This window comes from Brienomyrus brachyistius, chromosome 15 (assembly GCF_023856365.1).
Source record: "Brienomyrus brachyistius isolate T26 chromosome 15, BBRACH_0.4, whole genome shotgun sequence".
NCBI lineage: Eukaryota > Metazoa > Chordata > Actinopteri > Osteoglossiformes > Mormyridae > Brienomyrus > Brienomyrus brachyistius.
In genome coordinates, this window is record NC_064547.1 from 1,689,974 (window position 1) to 1,714,815 (window position 24,842).

At 42.7% G+C, this 24,842-nt stretch overlaps 1 protein-coding gene across 4 annotated transcripts; it reads right to left on the minus strand.

Moving 5' to 3' along the window:
- Window positions 1-5,060: 5,060 nt before the first annotated feature.
- Window positions 5,061-23,503, minus strand: LOC125708673 (ran-binding protein 3-like). 4 transcript variants are annotated; one of them, XM_048976382.1, is made up of 16 exons: window positions 23,359-23,503; window positions 17,515-17,570; window positions 17,320-17,356; window positions 15,480-15,560; window positions 15,074-15,145; window positions 14,604-14,669; window positions 13,598-13,690; window positions 13,043-13,170; window positions 11,776-11,882; window positions 11,617-11,692; window positions 11,390-11,489; window positions 11,129-11,253; window positions 10,881-11,001; window positions 10,156-10,298; window positions 9,813-9,999; window positions 5,061-7,418 (listed from the first exon to the last, which is right to left on the minus strand). In XM_048976382.1, the coding sequence occupies exons 1-16, from the start codon at window positions 23,378-23,380 to the stop codon at window positions 7,366-7,368; spliced, it is 1,467 nt and encodes a 488-aa protein (XP_048832339.1). In that variant the 5' UTR covers window positions 23,381-23,503; the 3' UTR covers window positions 5,061-7,365. The 4 variants fall into 4 exon arrangements, with proteins under 4 accessions (XP_048832339.1, XP_048832338.1, XP_048832340.1 ...); XM_048976381.1 differs by having other exon boundaries at window positions 13,043-13,173; XM_048976383.1 differs by having other exon boundaries at window positions 13,043-13,173; window positions 16,107-17,356; window positions 23,359-23,425.
- Window positions 23,504-24,842: the final 1,339 nt, after the last annotated feature.

Here is a 24,842-nt window from a genome sequence, read left to right on the forward strand (position 1 = left end):
TTTGCAGAGTTTCCCAGTGTAAGCTGTGATTCATTAAGTGAAAAGCTGCACAGATTTCCAGCAAAGTGAATGCTGATAATTCTTTCCATTCGCAGTTGTGGCTTTTGTGCACGGGGGAGATAGTGTGTCATGAATGATGAGCCACTGATGAGCATTTAAAGTCACTGGGGGGGGGGGGGTTTGAAAAGCTTCAACACAGCAAACATACATTCTACCAAACGCCCATCTTTTCAGAGGGAACAGCCAGTGGCAGACTTTCAGAAACCCAAGTACTCAAAATCGGAATGAATGTTTGAGGTGCATGGATGTAAAACTGGACGGTGTTTCCTCGATGGCTGAAGCACAAGCCTCTGTGACTCCGTGTTTAATCCTCTGCATCAACGTTGCATTTATTCACAGTATTTTAAGCATTTTGCATTGTGCTCACACAAAATTCAGCTTTTTATACAGTTTATGCTGCTAGATAAGTACAATTGTCAGCCCTGGGGTGTAGAGGAAGCCTTCGGTGCAGCCCATCGGAATGGATTACACTGCATTTCATTACATCCACGTATAACAATGAACAAGTTCATTATGCAAATCTCCAGTCAACAGTTATAAACTGCCAGACATATGTATTACATGGATTGCAGTCATCTGGCACTGTTGCCTTGTCAAAAAAATTGAAACAGGTGCATCTTGTGATTTACTTGTAAGTAATTGCCCTCCATTATACAGCAACCATTTACGCATAAATTTTATCTTCCAGCTTAAACTGCCAGTTCTGGAAACAAAGAATTACAGTTCTTGAAGAATATGGAACATCCAGGTATCTGACAGTGTGAACAGGCTGTTCTTGCAAGAGGACAAGAGGTAAAATGTGGGGTGGTTTTGTAAGAGCTATCAGGGGCGGAGGGAGAGTTCACAGGCCCTGGGAACAGACTTTCCAAGCACCCCCTCCCTATATGTGTCACACTGCCTGTTCCCCCCGGACTGTGCAGAGTGAGGCAAAATTACAAGAAAATAACACCAAAGCAGCTGAGCCCACAATGACAGGCCTTTGGCTGAAAACACAGCAATGCAGCTAAACAACTCGATGATCTGAGCCAACACAAGACATGACAATCAACATCAAACTGAGAAAATGCACCTTAATGGAGTGATTCACAAACTGCAGATCTGTTACGAGGTGCAAGAATAGACTATATATCCTAGTCCTCAGTGACATCATCGAAATATCATTGTGACATCATCGAAATCCAAGGCTTGTAGTAAGTCAGATTCTATTGCCATGAATGACATGGGATTTTAAAACCAATTTTACGACCATACTCTCTAGCTTCTCTTTGGTAACTGAAGGAGCTTTGGAACCCCAAAACCCGCAGTTTCTGTTAAACAGTGTACTATCTAACACAGCCCCTGGCCTTCTTAAAACATCTAGCATTGCCTTAGGTACTGGAACATTTAACTTAAAAGTGGTTTCAGACTGTCTTTACAAACAAGCAACAGGGCCAGGTGTAGTATCTAAGACAGCCCTACGGCTTATTAAATAACTGGCACTGCCTAAGCTACGGGATGATGTAATCGGCAAATGGCCACAGACTGCCTCCCCAAGCGGGTGGGGGGGGGGGGGGGGGGTCATCACTCAGGCCTCCGCTAAGGTCCAGGGCCCAAGCGGCCCAAGCCCGGATCCACCCAGGAGAGGCAGAGAGGGACACAGTACAAGGACAAAGGAGATACAGACACAGAGCCATTGTAAACGAAATGTGGCCCACAATCCTCTACGATGTACTCAGCCATAGCCTAAGCATGACATGCTCATCTGAGAGAGCGGCATAAACTGCGCTGTCTGCAATCCAGGGCCTCAGGAGGGAAGACAGCTGTTTAATCATACAGTATTTCTTCATGGTATTCCAGTAACCGTGCTGGATAACCAAGACCCTCAGGGCCTTGGGTGGCACTGCATTAACAACAGACATGATTCTGTAGTGGAAATCACGTTTTTTGAAACGTGTTGCTGGCATCAAATTCAAATTGAGCATAAATCTGCCATAAAACAATAAAATGTCTCAGTTTCAGCATTTGATATGTTGTCTTTGTTCTATTTTCAAATTAATATGGGTTTATATGATTTATAAATCACTATATTGTTTTATTTAACACAATTTAATTTTACACAGCATCCCAACATTTTTGGAAATGGGTGTATAAATGAAAACTACAGCAAAAGTCCCATCAGAGGGGATGAAGTTGCTATATGTACCACATTAAATATCAGTTGCAAGAAACGGAAATTCAAAATTTTTGTTATTTAGTCTAAAATACCAGTTGCAGTTTGCATTTATAAGACCGACATAAGCATTACATTTTCATGGACCACACTTACAAGTGACATTTTAGTGTACAACTGGTGAAAACATGGATTAACTGTTTAATCTCATTTACTCCCTTGACAGGATTCTGCATGGCAGTCTACTCGTGTAGTAAGCAAACAGCTATCAACATTGCGACAACTTGCTTATACAATCTAAATATCCTGTTGAGGTTAATTGGTGATTTGGGATTGCTTGTAAAAAATATGGCAAGGATTTCTGAAGTGTTTGGACAGCATACAAAGCTCAACTTATGTAAATTTTATGCATTAAAAAAACCCACCCATTATTTATGGATAGTGCTTACACAAAGCATCTGAAGTACATTAAAATGCCTCGTTTTTAGACTGTTTTTCTATATATACACCTGTTAGCAACAAATGCCTAGGCTAGGCTAAATGGTAGTGGAGAAGGAGGAATCTGACACATATTAATTTTTACGTAATTTACATGGAAACATTATGGATTAACCATGGTAAGAGGCATTTAATTCAATGTTAACTCTGAAGCTGCGGCATTTCATGGGATTCTGGATCGGCAGACACTTGCCTGCACTCGAAGCCTTCAGCCATGGATGGAGACAGTTACCATTCAGAGGAAGTTCTGATTTAGTTATGGCACCTTCGGAACAGGTTGGAAATAAAAGGATCCAAGAACTTAAGAGATTTTAATTTATTATTTTAATCCTCAATTAAATCCTTGACAACTAATGTCCTTAGATACGCAGGAGGCGAACTGAGAGACACTTTTATAAACTACTAGCTGAACACAAGCCGAGGCAGATTTTGTAATAATTAAATATTCATGGAAACTGTATGCCTTACCCAGTTCTGAAAAGGTAAGCAGTCTTCTTCAGAAGTGACGTAGTAGATATTTGATCCCCAGTCCGTCCACAGCTATTTCCACATGCACGGGATCGAGGCTGTGCATCGGCTTATTTGGAAGCAGTGAGACGCAGAATTCCCCCCAACACCAGGCGTGTTTTATCCCCCTCTCTATATATATCTGCAGGAAAAGCAGGACCCACTGGCTGTTCTGAAGGGTGGGCGGAGAACGACAATTCTTTCAATGGTAATGGCATCCTACTATTAAACATCTTCTGTTGCAGTACCACTGGCCAGTAATTTTATTATTGCAACACCATCAAGTCCTTCAACATCTTCCTTCATTCTTTGAAAGTCTGACACTCATAGATGCAAAAATCTGCTGGAGCTCAGTTTATATTCTCCGCTATTACAGCAGGGCGCACACAGAGTGCTAAGCAGATTATCTGATCAACTATAATATTCCCCATTAACCCTGGAGATAGGTGAAATGTTAGCATCTTCCACATTTAAGAAGCAGCTACGTTCACACAAAAGCTATGTGATTATAATTTCTAGCCTTAATATTACGTCTTGAAAAATTCAAAGATTAAGACAACCAGGAAGCCAATATTTTGTTAAAAGTTTTAATGTAATCAAATACATTTTGATAGGACAGTTTCACATAAACCATTTTAAAACACAAGTGATAGTTTCAGATTAGAAATTTGTTTTTACTGAAGCTGAAAGCATGTGAAAGTCTGGATAGTTGATAACAGGGCTCAAAAATGAATTCTGATTTTGTGGGCAGTCAAAATTGCCATTCCTCACTCAAATTTACCTTAAACCTCCAGAGCAAAAACCCAAAAACCTTCCTGCTCCGAGTAACTTTAGGCAGGATAAGTATTAATAAATCATCGCGATTCAAAGTTTGAGAAAAAGGTCACAAGTGACCATTTGCCAGGTCTGTCTTTTGGAGCCGTATTACTCAGTACATTAGGATCAAAAACCTACTAGGATGTCAGAGGGAAGATTTACCTTTAACAAAATATAAGCTCATAAGAGCAAGGTTACATCCGTAAAATGTGTGTATGATATATATTTTATATACACAGACACACAATTCGGTTAGTTGCGTAGCTTCGCGTAATTCCAGCTTAATGCCCAATTTCAATACGGTCAACATTTTACCTATGTTGAAAACAGACTGATACTTTTGCATTGCTTGCTATAATTCAACTTTGCACTGAAATGAATCCAGATTAAAATATTCATATGTGACCCGGGGAGAGTCTGAACACAGGCTGCTCAGATGAACGTAAAACCACCTCGACAATCAAACCTACACAGCCTGGAATTTATCCCCACATGCCTGTAACTCAGAAATCAGAGGCAGGGTGTCCGGAATGCTGAAATGTGTCAGGGTGTGGAAATCTGCTATTTAAATGATATTAAGAAAGGCAAAGAAACTATGCTGAATAATACAGCAACTATAACAAGCTGTGTGTAAAACACACTGGTTTATGCTCTTAAGGTAAAAACGATGCATAAGTTTAGACGGATTCCATTAAAATGTAATGGAGGTTCAATGGAGAAAGGGAAAAATAAAATGAGAAAAAAAAAAAATCTCATGAAAATTCTACAGTTACCCCACAAGTGGGTCAATGATTTTAATCTAAAATGATTAAGTGTTAAATAGAACAGGGAGGGTCTGAGTGCAAACGCAAAACCAGAGGGATTCCTACAAAAAACCAGCAGCTTTTTGTATTTCACTAGTATTATAGCAGAAAAGAAGCTCTCCGACGTGTTGGAATAAACATTCACACTGCTTATTCCCATTTGCAGTAAACAGCCCAAGTCCAATGTAAACAGGACAGGAAAAAGGACTTAAAAAACTCAGTTAAAGCCAATTCCATTGCATTTATATTTTGAAATTCCACAGTACTGAGAAACAATGCCTTGAATTGTACAAACACGACACATTCATTTGTGAGCCCTGCGAGCAGAGGAATCATCCTTTGTATCTTGCTACATAAGCATAATATAAAACAAAAGTTAAGCACGAAAACCGGTGACAACTACGAACTGCAGTGAACAGTACAAAATGAGAAGGAATAACCCTTTACACTATAAGGCTGCCTGTTCAAGAATATACACAAGGAATTTGTACACATCTCCGTCAGTACTTCTACTTTGTATTGTCCCTTTAAGTTAAAATACATATTTCACATCAAAACGCCTGCTACCATACAAGAAAAGGAGCACATGAACATTTTGATATCAACCAGTTTTAAACTTGAGAAAATGTTCAAAACAAGGGCATTTACATAAATTTACCATTTATCTTACAATAGGGGTATTTTTGCAATGAACGGACTGGTGACTTGTCTTACCCTCATGTATGTACAGCGCCACCTGGTGTTCAATATGTAACATAGGAGGAAAAAGGGATTATTGGCCGATCCCAAAGCAAGCCTTGAAATAAGGTGCCAGTAGTCAAATTCTTTGGAAACACACACAAAACAAATCCTTTGAATTATAAAAAGAAAAATGCATAATCTGATCTGAATGTACAACCCAGTCCTAAATCTTATGTAGAAATGCATTTGCCTGACAAGAAGGTGGCGAAGAGGAAAACAATTATTGCAATGACTGTGACCTGCAGGCTGTTCACTTATTGTGCAATGCCATGATCTGAATAACTTAGTATTCCAAGAGGATCTCTCCCAGTGCAAAACCTGGTGCAGACAAGCCACGTGTCACCTTCTTAACGAGTGCTTCTCTAATAGCACGTCTCAGCATATCCATGTACAACTCCAGACCTATGTGCACGTCCTGGGTTTGTTCCGGCCCATTACGCCCTCTCCTGACAACATCCGTCACCACAGCGCTCACAGCATCAACAGCAAAAATGTTAAGGGATGCTCCAGGAATGCTGCCTAATCAGACAAAAGCTAGAGTAACATAAGCGGAAGTTATCACGAGGTCCATTAAGTTGTTCGAACAGTTTACTCAGGAATCACAGAGCACTTTCTCCAATCAGCTTGAATCTCACCATCACAGTGGATCATTACGCGATGCACAAATCAATGAGGTTGCACCAGCAGGGAAAGCCTCTGAATGCAGAATGCAGTTCACGCTTTAGAGAGAGGGTAGCTACTGCATTAACTGCATTGCTGAATCCGACGTCCAACCACATTCTGAGCAGAGAACCTCACACCCCTGCAAGTGGATTTTTAAAAAAAGCTTCAAAACACAAGCACGCGTATCAGACATCGCGTGTGAAAGTGTGCGTGTTATTGATAGATGACCGTCGTATAATAAAAAAAAAAAAAAAATTGAACGCTAAATGAAAAGTACTCAACACAGAACATTTAATGTTGCAAAAAGATTGAAAATGTCCTAAAGAATTGGGCAAAAATTCACAAAAAAATTCACACCAATTCCAAACTGGTGATCAAATGTACAAATTTTAGAGCAGACAATACACAAGCAGAAACCAAATCAGCACACGAGCGTTAGCACGTCAGATACTAGACACAGTGTAACATTTTCATTACGAAATTGGTGTTTTGACCGTTTGTGCATAGACCAACTGGAAAAAAAGAGTTTGACAAGTTTTATTTGTCCTAATTTTTTTTAACAGTGTGAAATTAAACCAGTTGCCAAAAAGTGACTAAGCAGTATAGCTAGGGAATATGCAACATTAGAATTAACCATGTAATCATGTAACAGAGGTCATTCAATGAATGATAATATGCAAATTACAAAGTAAGTTCACAACAAAATTGCGGCAGGTGATGATTTTGAGTCATGCTGCAAGTCCCACGTCTCCGTTCTCCTGCCAAATAATGCGATCTGATCATAAACAGGAACAAGTCTTAAAATGTGCATAACCTCACACTGGGAAGGGGCGGGGGACCCAAATCCATCTACAGGGCACCCTCTAGCTCATCAATATGATGAGTATGCAAAGTCCTCAACCAATGCTGGGAAGGGGGAGGGGTCTGAGATTTCAGTAAACAAAAATAAAAATAATCACCCTGGTTTACTATGAACGCAGAGAGAATAAACTGCTCAGCCGTCAAACATCCGGCGTGGACCGTCTCTTCTAGGCTACTACCAAAAGATTGGACTGGAGAGAGGAGTCCCTTGCGGTGCCTCGCCTGCAATGTGCCAGCCGCAGTGTCCTGGCATGCAGACAGGGGGTGCTATGTGCTGCCGGCTGCGGGGGCTTCTGCGCTCTCGCCAGCCTCCGGGGGGCCTGCAGAGAGAAACAATCCCAGCATTGAATTTACACGCAAGCCCAACGTCACGACACACAGGCCCTACTCTGCACGGAAACCTCTTACCAAGCAACGCAAATTCATGTTAGGCCACGAGTACAAGAGGAAGAGAGATAACTGCTAGCTCAGGAATGGGGGCGGTAAGCTTTAAAATCGCAGTGTCCACCAGCAGGACAGCGCTGCACAGACACACAGACACAGAGGCTTGGGTCAGACGGAGGAAGGCTGCTATCATGAAAACACTGAAAGGCTACCCAGAGCATTTCCCTTCCTGCCCGGGAAGCCCACAGGATAACCAAATCTTAACTGTCCAAGGTTTTATCCTCCTTGTCCATGTGTTCTTGTAGACGCAAGACATCAAACTCGTATATAAAAAAAAAAGGATAAAGAACTTAGCGTGACTGATTTGTATTTGCTTCATCTCCTAAAAGCAGTGGAAAATTATTTCCAACTGTAAATAATATTTCAAGCTCCCCATTACAGCTTTTAAGTTTAGCTGTGGGAAGGAGGAACAGTGAGGCAAGTCAACAGCAACAAAACACACTTAAAAATCCACTCTTGTTATACAAGTAATATATTAAAAAATTCTTATAAAGCTCAATGGTTTGTACAATGTTCCCAAGTCACCCCCCCCCCCCCCCCCCCAACAAACGGTTATGTTTCTACAACCATAAGCCTGCGAAATAAAACAGTAAGCCCAGCTAGACGAAGTTAAGAAATTTCACTGGATAGATTTAAATCCAGCTAATTCCAGTTATACGTGTTATAACAATGCAATAAACACCATTGTCATAAAGAGTCAGGAAGGCAGTAAATACAGCAGACACCAACTCATTGGACTTAAAGTTGTCAGACAAAAACCAAACATTCTAGAAAGATATGGGCAACTAATTCTACACCACCTTACCACACACAAGTCGGGGAGTTTTAAATGTGTCTAGGACCCGTAAACATGTCTTTATGTTAAGATGCCAGCTCCAAAAAAGGGAGACACCTCCACATTTGGGCACAAAGTGCTGGCAAAGTAGTGCAAAAATGGTAAAATAATTCTAGGTCTTTCACTACCAGGACAGAAAATTGAACACATAGACAAGATTAAACTGATTGTACGAAGATACATTAACACAAAAACAGGTCAGAGTACAAGTGTGGCGAGTACAGGAAATTAATATCTGAGAATGAGTTTGAGGTAAAGCAAACTCGATCACCAAAAAAAAGCCCTTGAAAAGCGAGACAGCTGAAGGCTGCATAGACGTCAAGTCAGCAGAGGCTAGCTGCTACTCAGGTCCTCTGCAGAAAGCTCCAAGATACAAGATGTCAGTGCATTTAATACCATGAAAACAGCAGGAAGCTTAAATCGGCAGGATCTGAAGATGCCCTATGGAAGCAGCTCCGAGTCCGCATTCTCCACCACCAGGGGGAGTGCGCCGCGAAGCCGCATTTCCCAGATAACTTAAGCCAAATGTGAAAACTGTACAGTAGGAAGAGGGGTAGCGTTCCTATTGGACAATCCTTACATTTGCCTTAAATTATCTGGCTAATGAAGAAAATCTGCTTTGTGGAACAACCCCCCTCTCGGGTGGAGAAAAACAAACAAGGTTATGCTGAGAGTCCCAAGCATAAGTGCCTACCCTGAAGAGCATGTGGCTGACGGGGCGGCGGGGGCCATGAAGGTTCTGTCATACAGCACCACAAATGGGAGGGGGGGGGGGGGACAGCATTTCACTACAGAGATCTCAGGCAAAGCGGGGGACAGACTGGGTGCCACCACAGGGAAGTCATTCACAAACTAAAGAGGTAACTCTTCATTGGGCTGTTGCTCAAATTATCCTTACGGTCACATGCTGAGACTTCAACAGGGGACCCGCAAGACTCAAGAATTCCGCAAGAATTAAAGCCATTAGCACAGTGTTTCCCGAATCGGAAATTCCACCGGGAGCTGGGAGGGAGCAAAAACGTGGAACGGCTGGGGGTCCCCGAGGAGCGGATTAGGAAACACGACATTAGAGAAAGCACTGGTCCCTAAGGCACTTCAGAGTCTGCGATCGAGTTAAGAAACACTGAGGTAATAAGTCAGATTCAATTTGGGGCTTTGGCACTTCACCAGTTTGACACTTGGAGAGCAGGAAGGGAAAAGTGCTTATTGCCCACATTTAACGAGTCACAGAAATTACTCAAGGAATAGGTACTTGTGGTGTCTTATGCCAGATTAGAAGAGGTTTGCCGCTTTTACTTGATATGTAAAACAGCACAGGCTAACACACGTACAGCCTCACGCCAGAGCAGGAGGCGATCGGCTAAAAGCAGAGAGATGCTTCTCATGTCCTTTACGCTGCTCTAAACGCGCAGCCCGCAGCCAGGCAGCTATTTACCACTGGCTGGGGTGGAGCCGGTTGCGGGGGCGATGTCGTCTTCGTCACTGTCGTCCTCATTGGATGGGGGCACCTCTGTCTCCGGGGCAAGCGCCTTGGTCTCGGCTTCCTGCTCGGCGCGGCTCCGCAGGGCCAGGATGCGGTGGTGGAGAGCGGCGTACAGCTGCCCGGTGTCCTTTGAACTTGCCTGGGGAAGATCAGACACGTTTGCAGGACAGAGCTTTGCATGGGGCTGAGGGTGCGAGAGTACATGCGCGCTCGCCGCATTAACGTTACGGCACGCATGCCTCAGCGCCTTTGCGGCTGTCGCATGGTCCTACGCAGCCGGAGGAGCGACACTTACCGATATGAGGAAGACTTTGACCCCCTGGTCTTCAGTGTCCATAGCGGTGATGCGGATGCTTTTCTCACTGGCCTTATCGATCTGCATCTGGGCCCAGAGCTTCGTGTTGAGGATCAGACGCAAGCTTCCTTGGGTTCGCATTACTGAAGCACAGGCACATGCTTAAAATCAGCTGACTGTAACATATCCCCCCACAGCTGGCCGTGCCAAAGCACGCAGCCCAGCAGATCACATTAACACTCATAAACAGCACTGACACTTTCACAATGCAATGTCACTGGCAGCAACTGAAATCACATATAAAACTGAGCAATGTTGCCAGGATGAGGCCTGGTAGCTAACGACAGCTAGCAGGCCATCAATTCCAAATCACTTCTAGGAGAATATCCTACTGTAAAAATGACTCAGGTACAAACAGTCAGTGCAATATTACTACATTTAAGGGGCAATGTATTTGGGAGCTCAGCGGAGTAAGAGTGATTAACTAGTTTGGGTAAGAGGTTTGACTTTTACTTCACCCGTTCATGAGTGAGAGAGTGATTACTATTAGGTACCATGATATATAAAAAAAAGTGCTTAATTAAAAAGGTTATAGATAATTTAAATCACCGAGATCCTTTACTGCTAAGGTGTAATGAGACCACGTATAACACCAGACTTTATATATGGCCATTAGCCTGCTAGCCCTGACGGGCTATCGGTGCATGCAAAGTGGCCCTCGTTACCTAATCTCGACTGCAGGGTCCCGACATCAGTAGACGACATGTCATTGAGGCGGAGCAGGCCGCGGCCCCTTTCCACCCAAGACTGGGACGTCTTGTCAAACACAAATAACTTGCACTGAATCTAGGGAGACGAGAAACCAGGATTAACACACTTCTACTCGCACAAGCCAGCGCGTCAAAGCACTTGCGGATCAGACGGTGCCATCACTTGTGGTGTGGGGGAAGCCGCTGGGGATCGTCAGGCATACCTGCAGGACGTTGCTTTCAGACTCCTCTCCAGTGATGACTTCCACCTTCTCTAACAAGCACTTCTTGGCTGTGGCTTTAGTGTAGGCTGCTGCAGACTCCTCCAAAGACTCAGCTACGCTATTAGCTGTCAATGACACATGGAAAAAGTACTTTGTTACATGTTGTGCCAGGACTGTGGTAAAAGCACACATAGGCCACCAAAATTAGTATAATTATTAATAAAAGGCCTGAGACTCATTTGTGAAGCCTATTTAACTTGCCTTTTTCAGGCGTGGCATCCTTTGAGGTAGTCTCACATCCTGGAGCAGCCGGGAACTCTCTGCTGCCCTCTGCTGGCGACTCATTACACTTTGGGGGACTCTTGAATGGAGACAATAAGCAAACTTACTTCTGTTCGGAAAGCACGAACCTGTCGGTGTTCATGCTCATTTCAACCTATAAAAAGTATTTTGCTGTACTTTTTTTTTAATGCTTCCCGAGGACTCACCAGAACACGATCAGACATATTCTGTCCAAAAATAAATTTTGATCCTGAATCGGCATTGTCAGAGACCTTCTTTGAGCTGAAAAACAAACAATTAAATTTGGAATAAACCACGCAGGGGCTGTGGGGGGAGGGGGGGGTGCTAATTCCCCTAAGCGTTACCTGGGGGGGCTGATGTACTGTAAGAAGTAGTTAGTCTCCCCCGACTGTGATTCGCTTGCTACAGAACAGCTCTCTTTGATTTCCAGATGTTCACTATTCTGCTCCACCTGAAGGAATAAGAATGTTGTAACCTCAGTTCTTCCATGGATTCCCCATCATGATCTACTGTAAACATGAGCACTGCAAAAACACAATTCACAACTGCTTAACTGCGTCATTGTTCAACTGTGACCATTAGCACGGCGGCGCAGCGTACAGCACTGCGGCAACAGACGTGCAGGGCGTGGCTTTCACATCCCCAGTCCGCGCTCTCAGCACACCCATCTGATGGGGGAACCCATTCATTTTCCCGTCATCATCCACAAACAATGACATGGATTGGTGTCTCTACAGAGTCTGTGTGCCAGTGCGACAGACAGGCATCCCGTCTAGGGTGTCGCACGCCCTGGACCAGCTCCAGGCTCAACATGACCCTGCACTGGACAAGCATTTATGGAAAGCAGATGGGTATTTTAAAAGCTTACCATTTTAAAGCCAGGCACTGTAACTAAATATAGAGTAAAGATGCGATGTCCTTATGACAAGCCTGGCTGCCATGGTACAATACCAGCTCTGAAAACAGTGAATGTCACTCCAATAAATTTAAGGATATTTCATAAAAACAAATACATATGGAGGAAGTTAAAGGGGCCAGAGACATTTTGCCTAGTGTGCTTGTTGTGAAATCTGACAGTGTGTCAGTCTTCCGAGGACACAATGGGACAACTGCAGGCTAAAATGCAGCAACAAATTATGCTAAAGATGGACTCAAGTAAACTCTGTCCCATATGGTATCTATGCATTTGCATGGTTAAATAAGCCACTGGTTCGGTTAGCTCCCTAAGAAGCTGGACCAGCTGGGAGTCTCCTAGGACGGGGCTGGGAAACACTGAGTGAATCTGCTGTAAAATCTGAGGGACTGAAGGCCACAATGGTTAGAATTGCCTGCTTACTGTTAAGCAGCACATTTTTATTCTAAATTAAATATAGATATGATCAATAAATCACATCCCCAACCTGCAATATCAAGTTCACTAAACCTGAAATATCTTTGATATTCTGTTCGAGAAAAATCTACCGTGGGCCAATTGTTTTCACTGAGTTGTCCCATTTTCCTACTTCCCGGGCATTAAATGAGCATGAAACTCACTTGGACAATAATGCCCCACACAGAAACACCTCCCCCTCCACACCAAAGATGTCAGAATGGGTAGCCATCGTTTCTTACCTGCGATTTGGCCGTCCCCTCTGAAACGCCATCCAAGCTCTCCGCGGTGCTCCGTGAGGTCAGCTGCCCCTCGGCCTTCCCCTCGGAGGACTTACTCACTCCGTTTGTCCCGCTGTTAGAGTCTGGAACTGCTACAAAACAAGCTGCAGTTACAAATTTAGCTGCAAATACATCTCGACATAGCTGACGGGTCACTCGAGCAAGTTGATTTCCTTGGCATTACATCTGGATAAGTACGCTTCTGAAGGATGTCCTTAACAACGTGTTACGTTTGTAGGTTTATGAAACATCCTAGCTTCTACTGACATTCACTTCCTTAAGAAATTAAAGCTTTACCTTTGAGAAGTTCCATCAGCAAGAAACAATGAATGTACATGCACTGCACCAACAGTCCAGTTTATACACTACTATACTGGCGAACGCGTTCGGCTCTTAAAAATGCAGCACAGATTTACATCTCCTGTATTATGTCACTGGATAAACAGAGTTGGTCAGTAGACATTCACTGTATAATGTCACTGGATGAATAGAGGAGGTCAACAGACATGGACTCACTGGACAGGATGAAAGACTTGGGCTGCGGAGCCTGGAGGACGGCAGGGCGTAACACACTGCGCTGCTGCTCCTTGGGCTTTTGGCTTGGGACCCCTGAAAGAAGACAGCCCCGTGGTTTGGGCTTAAAGCATCACAGCCTTCACTGCCCCTAATACTCTTATATTTCAAGCCTATTTGACAATGAGTCTTTGAAGACACTGGGTTCCCCGTTTCAGCCAGAGTGTCATTTACTATATTCAGTACTGGTCGTTTTCATGCCTTAGGGGCTGACTGTTAATCTTAGACGTGTCATTCCCTTGGATGATTTCCTGACGTAAAGCACGTCCCCTGACCCCGAGCAACCCCCAATATCCTTCACCAGAAGACCTACAGAATACCGTATTCCCAGCCCAATGTGTATGATTCGCGATTTTGAGTTCAGCTGCGTTAAACATAAATGTGTTAAGAGGGCGGCTCTGTAAGCAGCACTGCTGCCTCAGACCTCCAGGGTTGGGATTGTGAATCTCAGCCTACAGTTCATGTGCAGTGTGCATGTTCTGCCAGTGCCGTGGGGGCTTCTTTGACATACTCTGGCTTTCTCACACAGGTTAGGCAGACTGGCATTTCTCCGCAGCCCACTGCGTGCGTGCCTGGTACCCCAACCTGCCTAAAATAGCTTGTGGTGGATAAGCAGCTGGGTGATGGATAAATAGGGGGATGATTTTTGAAACTGGAAAGATACTAGGCTTACCCATTACCTAAAATGGAGGACTACACACTGGAGTTACAGGCGCAAACCAGAAGTGTTAAGAAGAAAAACAATCATGACAGTTTCACTATAACAGTTATTCCTAACAATTGTCTGCAGCTAAAGCACCGTTTAATATTCATATCATGTTAATTAAGTTTAAGCAGTTCATCCACACAGTTCAATCAAATCTAATTAAGTGCTTCAATGGACAGGAAGCCAGCATATACTGAGAGACATGAGGATGAGGGAAGGGAAAGACGCGAGGGAGGGGCCCACCTGCACTGGGAGCCTGCCCATGGATCAGTGTCGGGGGCTTCAGACGGAATCCGAAAGACTTCTCTTCTGCAAGGAGGTCCAAGGCCCAGAAGGGCAGATCAACGTAATATCGTGATTGTAACTTGAACACTGTTAAATTAGCTCAAGTGGTCATATCACGATGAAAAGATGCAGAAAGGAAGGGGCTAAAATTTGTTGCACACTTGTTCCCACGGTCAACCTCTGGAATTTTCAGTTAACAGAATAGCTACAAGTGGGACAGCAAAGTGACAGCTTAAAGAGCTTAAATGCAGGCTGCGTTGATGACACGACATACTCCTGCTTAACCGTCAATGACGGCATGGGACACTGCACATTGAAAACTGTTTTAAAATACGTAGGAATTGAATAGCAACAAGTAGTACAATACAAAAATGTAATTTCCTTTAAATGACAAACTCAAGCAAACTAACAAAAATCCAAGGTCTCACCAGGTTCAGAGTCAGAATTTCCAGATGGCGACTGACATAAACTTGATGGCATGAAAACATTGTTCTTGGAAACTGCAATAAAAAGATAGATAAGATAGATGATAGATCTTCATTACAGAATATTACAGAAACAGTGAAAAACGGTTTAGCAGCTCTGTTTAGCAGCATAAGTTAAATTAAATTAAAACACCAATATTTAAAATTATGGAGCAATACTTAGGCTTCCAGGCAATTTATAAACAAAATAAGATTAATAAAATTATCGCTGCAAAAAAAAAAGTCAGTCAGAAAAGTATGCAAAGAACTGCTTATAAACTACGAATTTCCTACAATTAATCAAAAAGGTAGAAATAAGACTAAAATATAAGAAAAATGAATTGAAACAAAGTGTGGAGAGCTACCCTACCAGAATGTGATGGCGGGAACTGCGTTAAGGAGGATGTTCTCTCTCTCTTCACCGGCGGACCACCATCATCTTTGTCTGAATCTGCAAAGTAATAATGCCCTAGTGACAAAAAAGCAGGTAGATGTGCCTGTACTGACATAATGTTTCAGCAAACAGGGACGGCCAGTATTTGTAATACATGCAGTCCTGCTACAACACGACGTCACACTAAATCTGTTCGCGATTGATATTATTATCCAGGTCCAATGCAACATGGAATCACATTTGTATTTGCGTGATTTGCAGCCGGAGAGAAAAGCACTACGTACAATGTGATATGGTCTTAACGAGAAATACTACTTGCAAGCAAAAACAGCTATTCAAGGGAACTATAGTGATGTCCAATTGGTGAACAAATTGTTCTTCTGTACTGGTTCTTTTCAGTGAACCGGACAAATAAGTTTTCAGATCTTAAAGAATCAAACTTTTTGTGTATCCATGCATTTGCACAGGTCAAAGTTGCAGACTAACAATCTAAAAATATGACAATTTATCATATAAATACACAAGCAACCTTTTCAAATTCATTTATATTTGGTTTTTGTAGACTGTCTGTAGGCAACTTGGCTTCAGCGCCCCACCACATACCATAATCAGTTGTCTCTGTGCTGCGTGCATGCCTGGCCGCATGGTGCCCCTCTGCATATCATAATCAGTTGTCTTTCTGCTGCGTGCATGCCTGGCCGCATGGTGCCCCTCTGCATATCATAATCAGTTGTCTTTCTGCTGCGTGCATGCCTGGCTGCATGGTGGCTGTGGCTCACTACTCCCGACTCTCAACAATGGACAAGTTAGTGAGTTCGGCACGTTTGGTTGAAGTACTTACTAGGCAATTAATGCGACACTCATAAGACCCACAGGAGATGTTAATGATGCAAATTTCTTAATGTATTTTTTCCTATTTAAAATTCATGTAATTACATTATTGGCCACCAGTATTAATTTTATTATGCAATTCATTTTGTTTGGTGCGGGTTAATAAATTTTGGAATTGCAATCCCTCTAAGCTTATTTTACCATTGGATGCGTGTATTTGAGGTTTTTCGGAGATGTATTAGTCACGTTGACGCAGGACTGACTATTTCAAATATATATTAAACACAAATTACAAAATACAATTTTGCATTTCACTTGTTCCATAAAAAAACACTTTAATGTGCATTATTTTTGTAAGTACAAGAAATACTGCCCCCATAATAGAGAAGCAATAAGTCACGTGTGCTAAACGCTAAAAGTTTAGCGTTTCCAAATATTTTAATGAAAGGCGATAAGAGCCAACAGCTGATCACTTGTGTCGAACCAAAAGACTTACAAATTACATTCAGGTCTATTCGTATCTTAAGATTCAGATATTGCTGAGAGGTGTTTAAATCGTGTTTGTCATTTTCCATTTTAAATATTGTCGTTTTGAATTTTCATCTGTGGTACAAAAAAGGAAGCGGTTTTGTCAATTTTTTTTTTATTATGTTTTCATGTGCGTAGTTGGAATATATTTAAGATACTTCAGAATATCTGATTTTACTTAAGACAATACAAATGAAGTCAAGTACTCAAAAAATGTTGCTCCTCTGCTTAGCCATTTGAGTCAGTGTGCTTGTGAAGGAACAGGCTGATACAGCACAGAAATACATGAAATGTATTTTTGAATTTATTAAAATCAAAATACTGTAGTTTATTTTGATACTTTACTGGGTGATTATTTTATAGTTTTATTTTGACACACTTACAAATAGGATATTTTTTATCAAAATACATTTCGATGTATTTTTGCCCATCTTCTGCCTTACAAATCCAGACTCACCATCACCATCTTCTGCACTGGACCCATCAGCTGATCTCTGAAAGAGCAGCCAACATGCAAAAATCAGTGGTCAATCATCGTCTGCCAGAACGGCTTTACCCACATAACCTTAGGAAGGGAAGACCCATTGCAACAGGAACACTGATTTCCAGAATGAAATTCCCCAGCAAACCAGCACAAAGTCACACAGCTCACCTTCTGGGCTTTCTCTTTCTGAAACACAAAGACTGGAGGAGCTATGGCAGGTTTTTCTATGGAAGGGAAAGAAAATGGTCAAACCAGCAGACAAACATGCTTTCTACTACAGAACTTGGGCAAACAACTAAGACTAGGTAATATAAACTACATGGCGACATACGATTTAAATAAGAGAACGGGAAATGTTGATTAACTGTCAAAGATCACAGAAACACATACGATTCAAGCCAATCAGATGGCAGTCTTAAGAAGGCATGGCAAGATTGGTGGAGACAGCGAAGTCTGCCATGTGCTATTGTTATGGTTGTATTATGGAAGAGATAAGGGTCCCTCGGGGGGAGCTTCCAGTGTCAGTGCAGAAAGCGACAGCAATACTGGCGCGTTGACACTGTAGAGGCACCAATACATGTGATTATTTGTGGACATCTCTTATAAAAGGAGAACAAACAAAAAGGTCAGTAATGTGGCGATAGGTTGGCAATTTATAAGTGACACAGAACAGACTGGTGCTGCGTACCGGAAGCTGCCAAGAACTGGAAATACTGCACCTGAAGCCTTGATATCCAACAGAACATACTGAAGGTTTTCTACCTTCCGTTACGAAATATGAGACAAATCAGGCACTGCGTAGGTTCGGAATGGAGCGTTTTATTTTTCCAATACGGGACAATCCCATACAATCGGGGACGGCTGGCAACCCATCAAACCTGCGACCGTACTGTCAAGCTTCCTAATATTATGCCGAACCAGAAAAAGCTGATTTTTGTATGATTTATTAAAATTAGATTTCAGTTTTATGTCCATTCAGTTTGTCATCTTTATTCGGTTTCTCAATGTGAGAGGAATTCTAAGGGAGTCAAAAATGAAGCCCTGAAGGAAAGAAATAATGACCTGAATCACATCATAATTAATATCCATGGACTGATATGAAAGAAATAAAAATCAGGGTAATATAAAACGCAACAACTCACCACTCATAGCCGTCTCCATTTTAAAAGCAGAGCTAGACATGAGAGCACCCCACCTCCCTGGCAATGTTTCCCAAGACTATCCAGCTGGTTAATCACACACTAATAACCCACTTGAACCAGTAGTTCTAAATCCACGCCTCCCCCCCCCCAAATAAAACTGTCATGGCAGGAGTAACACTTGCTTGTAATATGGCACAATAGCTGCTACCAGACTCCCTGTTAATGGCCAATTGTACGAGGCGATTTCATTACCAACATGAATCACCCAAGAGCAGAAGTGCAGCACTCTCTGCTCCCAGATACCAACACATGCAGAGCAGATTTCAAAATGTCTGCAGCGTATGCAACGTCTTGAGCTTGGTGCTCCTCTTAGCATGGTAACCAGGATCATCCAGTCACAAACCAGACTGAATGTCTTCAGTACCAGGGACCAACATGTTTCTAAATTTCCTTTCTGCTGTTCCCGGAAACAAACAAATAACTAAACACAAAAAACGGGAGTATCCAGGGAACAGAAGGAAAATTTAAGGTTCAGTCTCATCAGCCATAATGGTAGGCATGGCTGGACCATGACATCACCCCCCTGTATGAGCTGCAGATCTTAGGGTTAAGGCTGGCACTTTCAATTTACATAAATAAGCAGAGCCAAGCCTGAAGCAGGGAAGGGGTTCCCCAACAATACAGTCTGCTGAGCAGGGGGTGGATGCACGATATTATATGGGATGGTTGGCAACCTCTAGGCATAGGGATGGGGGGGGGGCAGTGGGGTTAGTCAACCATGCTTTTGGGTGGTTATTTTTGGTTCGTCTTGTCAGCAGCTATTGCTGACGCGAGTGCCACAGATTGTGGGCTAACTGTTACCTGAGCCAAAGAAAAGCTAAAGTTAGTTTCACTAACAGCTACATCACCATCGTGGCTGCGAAATGCCAAAGGCTTAGTAACCAGCAGTAGATGGCTGCAATGGCTTGGTGAAAAGCAACATTAAGCCATTTTCGTATGTCCATTTCTTATCTTGGTCTACTTAACTGGATAGGCGGCATACCATCTCCACTGTCATGAAACCACTGCAAGTACTATATTCTTCAAACTAGCCTGTACTGATAGAAGATGAGGTTACTGGAGGACTTAAGGAGCTGGCCCAATGGCAATCCTTCACAAGACCAGAATTATTCCAAAAATACTATTCCATCCATCTTCCGAGCACTCACCCAGCAGAGGATCATGGTGAGCCTATCCCAGGAAGCACAAGGAGATGCCGGTTCATGGGTCAATAAGCCTAACCACAAGCTTTTCAGACTGAGGGAGGAAACTAAAGGACCTGAATGAAACCAAGGCAACACAGTAATAACATGCAAACTCCACAAAGGCACAGCGGACGCAGGATGCAAAGACCCAATGGACTGAGGAAGCAGTGCTACAAACCGAGCTACCACGCCACCAAAAGCAAAATCCTGATAACTTCAGGATGGTCACTAGTGTAATACTATAACCAACAACTTCTTACCAAGCTGACAAAATGCTAACAGTTGCAGGCTGAGAAAGCATTCAGAAAGTCAACTGTGGTCTGAGGTTTGTAGCAGCATCCATGTTTCTGAAGTATATTAAAACTGCTGTAAGCACAAACACCCACACAGCACAACTTCAACACTAAAGCCTCCCGTCACCCACAAAATACTCTCATGTTCTTCCTGTCAACAACTTCCCCAGCCTTGCTGGTTGGCTCTAGAATCTAAGATCGCAACTTCCTCCAAAACCTTTCCACTGTTCTGCAGCAGGGAAATTAGCTGATCCCTCTTCTCCATATTTAGGCCAACATGTACTCTACCAGGTTATTCTGCAAGTAGCGATCATTCAGATTATTCACTGACAGGCAATGAAGATCGTTCATGTCTCATAACTTGAAGATCTTTAGCGCGCGTCTTTGGATGAATGAGGCACAAGGCATGGGACACCCTGGATGGCATACTGGGCCCACACTCACCACAGATACACGAATTCCTTCAACTCTAGGAGAACACTGCAGTACCTACTGGAAACCCTTACGAAGATAACAGACTAACTCTGTATGCGCACGCACACACACGGTCAGGAACCAACCAATTCTAGATCCATGAATGTTATAGTGACAGTGTTTCCCATTAAGCCATACATAACAAAAAGTCTCAGGTATTTCATATATTCAACAAAACACAGGCCACACCATCTTAAAGGAAAGCATCTCGCTCACTCAGCACATGGGCAGAAGCTGGCCAATCACTGCTGTGGCATATTAAGGGATTTTGAGACTTCCTGCATTTATTCCAAAAAGACCAACCATGGATAACAAGGTAAACACAGCTCAAGTATGCATCTACCTTCTGATTTTGACAGACCTGCTTTTTAATTAATTACCTATAAACAGCTGGGGCGTACCAACAAACAAGCATTAAAACAACTAAAATTAACAACAGCCATGGAAATTAAACCAGCTGCATGCTATTTTACATACTGCACGTCAGCAAATTTAGCCACCTACATTATTATAGATAATACCATCTTACAGTTCCTTTCTTTTCAGAACAGAAATTCTAACCGTATTTCCTTCCTGAAAAGCACATCCGTAAAATGGCTGGTCAAAAATAAACTTTGGTTATAATTATGATGATATTTATCTTAAGACCCGATTTTGTGCAAAGAGTCACGCAGAGGAAGGTTTCCCTCAAAAAAAAAAAAACAATTAATGAAAAACCTGATGCAAGGGATTTTTTATGTCAACAGTCAAAAATTACAGGAATTTCTGGGTTCCTGCACAAAAACCAGCAATTTAAGAGTTACTGGCAAGAGTTCAGTGAGCTGCAAGTCACAAGACTAAACTCTGTCAATGTGCCTCCCAATATCTCATGACAACTTATGTTCGCTCCATAAAAATACTCACAGCTGCAAAAGCAATGACAGCCTCACATCCTGTTCCAGTAGACCAATTTAAAGATAATATCCATAAAAATTCTATACAAATACAGCCCCAAACACTGCCACTAACCTTAGCAGATTATGGACTGCTCAAATAAAAGGGAATTTCAGTACCACTGTACTTCTAAGAATACCCCAGGTCCAAGTACTACCAGGTGCAGCAAAAGGCATCAGAATTCACCACTACCAATGCGATACAAATACACAAGTCTCACTTTTACCAGAGTGCATCCCAACACCAGGAAAAATTAATCTATTATGCTGAAAGATCACTTGTGCATTACATGGGTTTTTAGCATTAATCTATGACGATCTCCACTATCACCATATCTGTTCCATTCAACCACCAATCCACAATCCAATATGCATGAACTTGTGGACACCTTGCAAGGTTGTTCCATATTAAAACTGAATAAGTTCAGCTAAAAACATTTGCAGCCCCAAAACCAAATTTTCACTGTACAATAGAGAACGTTCAACAGGCCCTATAACCCTGAGCAGGAAGAGATGACCGAAGATGGACACAAATTAATATTTCACATTTTGGCTTACAGTAAATATATCATTATGGTTCATCATGAGCTATTCCGGACAGAGTTTGAGCTGGGATTTTACTACAGTGGCATTCAGGTTAAATAAAGGATAAGCACACGTGATGAGCGCTACTGAGCCATAAACAGCACTGAAATCGTCAAGGGCGCGTCCTTCATGACACAAGGCAAGTCCGTGAGAGGAGGGGCAACATTTCGTGTGGCAATAACAACAGATGCAACTTCACGTGGATCGGCAAAACACACAAACCAACTGGAGTTGCAGTGGGTGAAGAAATAAGTCAGGCAGAGGTGGGGGAGTAAAAAAGCACAGATAAGTGGACGGCTCGGAGAAAAAAACTCCGCACAATGTAGCGGAGATGAAAAGGCTCAGTCGGGCCAGACAGGCAGTTCTAATAAAACACCTGGCCGGATCCATCTCGGCCCGAATGACACCGCGAGCAGCAGCTGCCCTTCATGCCCAGCTGCGACTGATATTTAAAAAATACACATAATTCTACCCCATTGATCATTCACCCGTTTGGCATAAGACACACCTATATGCAGTTTGTTAAAAATGAAACGTGGTATCGCCTATTTCCTAACATACCTGCTAACGCGCTGCTGTCATTAGGCTGTGTGCTGGGCGACAGCTGGCCCTTCAAGAACAAAACCGCCATGGCGACGTTCACAGAAAGTGAACATTTTGCACCTTTCATTGCTGCACCTCAAAGCATGCCAGCGAGACAGACTGGCTTTTTATTCATTTCAGAAAAAGCGAGCTGCCCGGTTACGTTATTGGGTTTGCAGTTCCATAAAAGAAAAAAAAGGCTGAAGATCCTAAAGGAAAGATGAATGTCTAGTAATAGATCATTTACCTAAAAATAAAGCAACAGTTTAAAGGATATCTGTAAGAATGCCATAGGAAAGCTATCCATTGACTATGTTATTTCATTTGACACTTAACCTACTACGGAGCCAGACGGCTATTAATAAGCCGATGCTGTCCAAAAGCAGCCAGACGTGCCGATGCTTACGGCCACCGACAAAACCGACAGCTCGTTTTTTTTCCGGTTCGCACTGAGACCAGGGCGATGCCCTCCGCTAAAGGGGCGCGTCCCGACCCGAATGCCCCCCGCTTTGGCCTGGCTGTCCCCAATTTCGCCCCGTGTGGGATTATCCCACAGGCCAGGAATTTAACGCGCCGTACGACGCCAACTGCCAGACATGTAACGCTATCGCCGTCCCGTCGATACCGCGTCTAGTCCCGGGTGTCTCGGTGCCGCCAGCCCGCCTCACACGGTCTCACCGGCCCCGGAAGCCTTTTTCAAACTCCGACACGCACGTATTAGTGTTTGTTTTGCTTTTCCCTCCGCTCCGCCACCCCTTACCTTCGTTTGCCAGGTCCGCCATTTTACTTCCTTACTTATAGCGACGATGCCCCGCGCTGGACATGCGCGCTATTTCTACCCGACGGCGGGGCGAGCATGTTCACGCGCCGCTGCGTCCTCGCGAAGCTGGGGGCTGCTTTACGGACACACCGTCTGCGAAACGTACATGCAGCACCAACACCTATTGCTGCTCAGTAGCGTTAAGATGTTTAATTGCGTGCACGTCGTATATTATTTTTCTTTTATTTTTGTGTGTACACTATATGATTCATCAGCTATATATAAATACTTAGGCCTTACTAATAGCCCTGTCTCACTGTCCTAAAAAAAGTAAGTGTGTAAAGGATGCACATTACAAACCGTGTTGCAAAATATACTTTCTTGACGTCCAGACAGTAACTGAAGTTCCTCTGTTTTGGGCACTTTTCTGCTTCATTAGTAAGTTATGGGTAATATGCGATAATATGGCATATGATTTACATTTGCAACTACAAACGAATAATTCTTTAAATAAAGAATTTCTTCTCTGAGATTAATAAAAATGCAATGCAAAGACAGAGGTTATAAAACATGAGTACACTTCGTTCAGCTGATGATGCAGTTCAGTTGGATATAGCTGGTTACGTTGTTGGAGGAACATGGGCTGATTATAAGGTCACTAACCAAGCATATTACAGCTTGCCTTATTTTTTAACTTAAACCACCAACCAAATCCATGGCCCTAACCCGTGAATTAGCTAATGCTCTTAAATTACTTTCTTACTTATTTAATAGCATTTTCATATTATATTTCAAAATCTTATATGTGCTGCAATTTATTGCATTTTGTTTTACACTTGCACTGTAACACTGAATGACATGTTTTTAATGGCAGGAGAAAGTATATTCGTCATGTGTCTCCTCCGTGCAACCTGCAGAGATTCAAAACTTCAGATGTTTCCTAATAAACATGTAAATACATTTTGGCAGTAATCAAGTATTACTGTACATGCTGAAATGCAGATATTATGCTGGGAACAGGCAGCAGATTAATATTATTGTGTATAAACAGGGGTAAACAGGCAATTGAGGCCAAAAAAACAAAACTTTGAAAAAACAAGTGCCAGCTGGTTTTACAATTTTAAAAAATATTTACATTTTTTTACAAGGCACGTGGAATCAGCAACATGTGAGTGGACCATTTATGTGGAGGCTATAGAAACGGCTGTGATAAGCTGATCGCACCCAGTGGCACACAGGACTAATGCTGCATTGAGTTGACTGGTGGTTTTGGTTTCTGTGAGATGAAAATGTAAGTCACGTGTTCCCGGCCATTCCATTGCGGCATCAGACTTTCCATACCAGCTATTCGTGTATTATGGCTTATAGGAAATATGTTTGTTCTTATATGTGATAAAATATCTGATCAGTTTCTTAAACAGAGATTTGTTGGGCTGGATTTTTCCTGATCAGGAAAACTTTTTGCATCAGGTTAGTGCGTGGTA

Coding starts and splice junctions, on each gene's coding strand:
- LOC125708673 (XM_048976381.1), bottom strand. CDS start 23,380: ATGGCGGACCTGGCAAACGAAG. Junction 13,691..14,603: donor TGGGCAGGCTCCCAGTGCAG/GTGGGCCCCTCC, acceptor GTCTTCTTTCAG/GGGTCCCAAGCCAAAAGCCC. Junction 10,299..10,880: donor GACCCTGCAGTCGAGATTAG/GTAACGAGGGCC, acceptor CCTGTGCTTCAG/TAATGCGAACCCAAGGAAGC.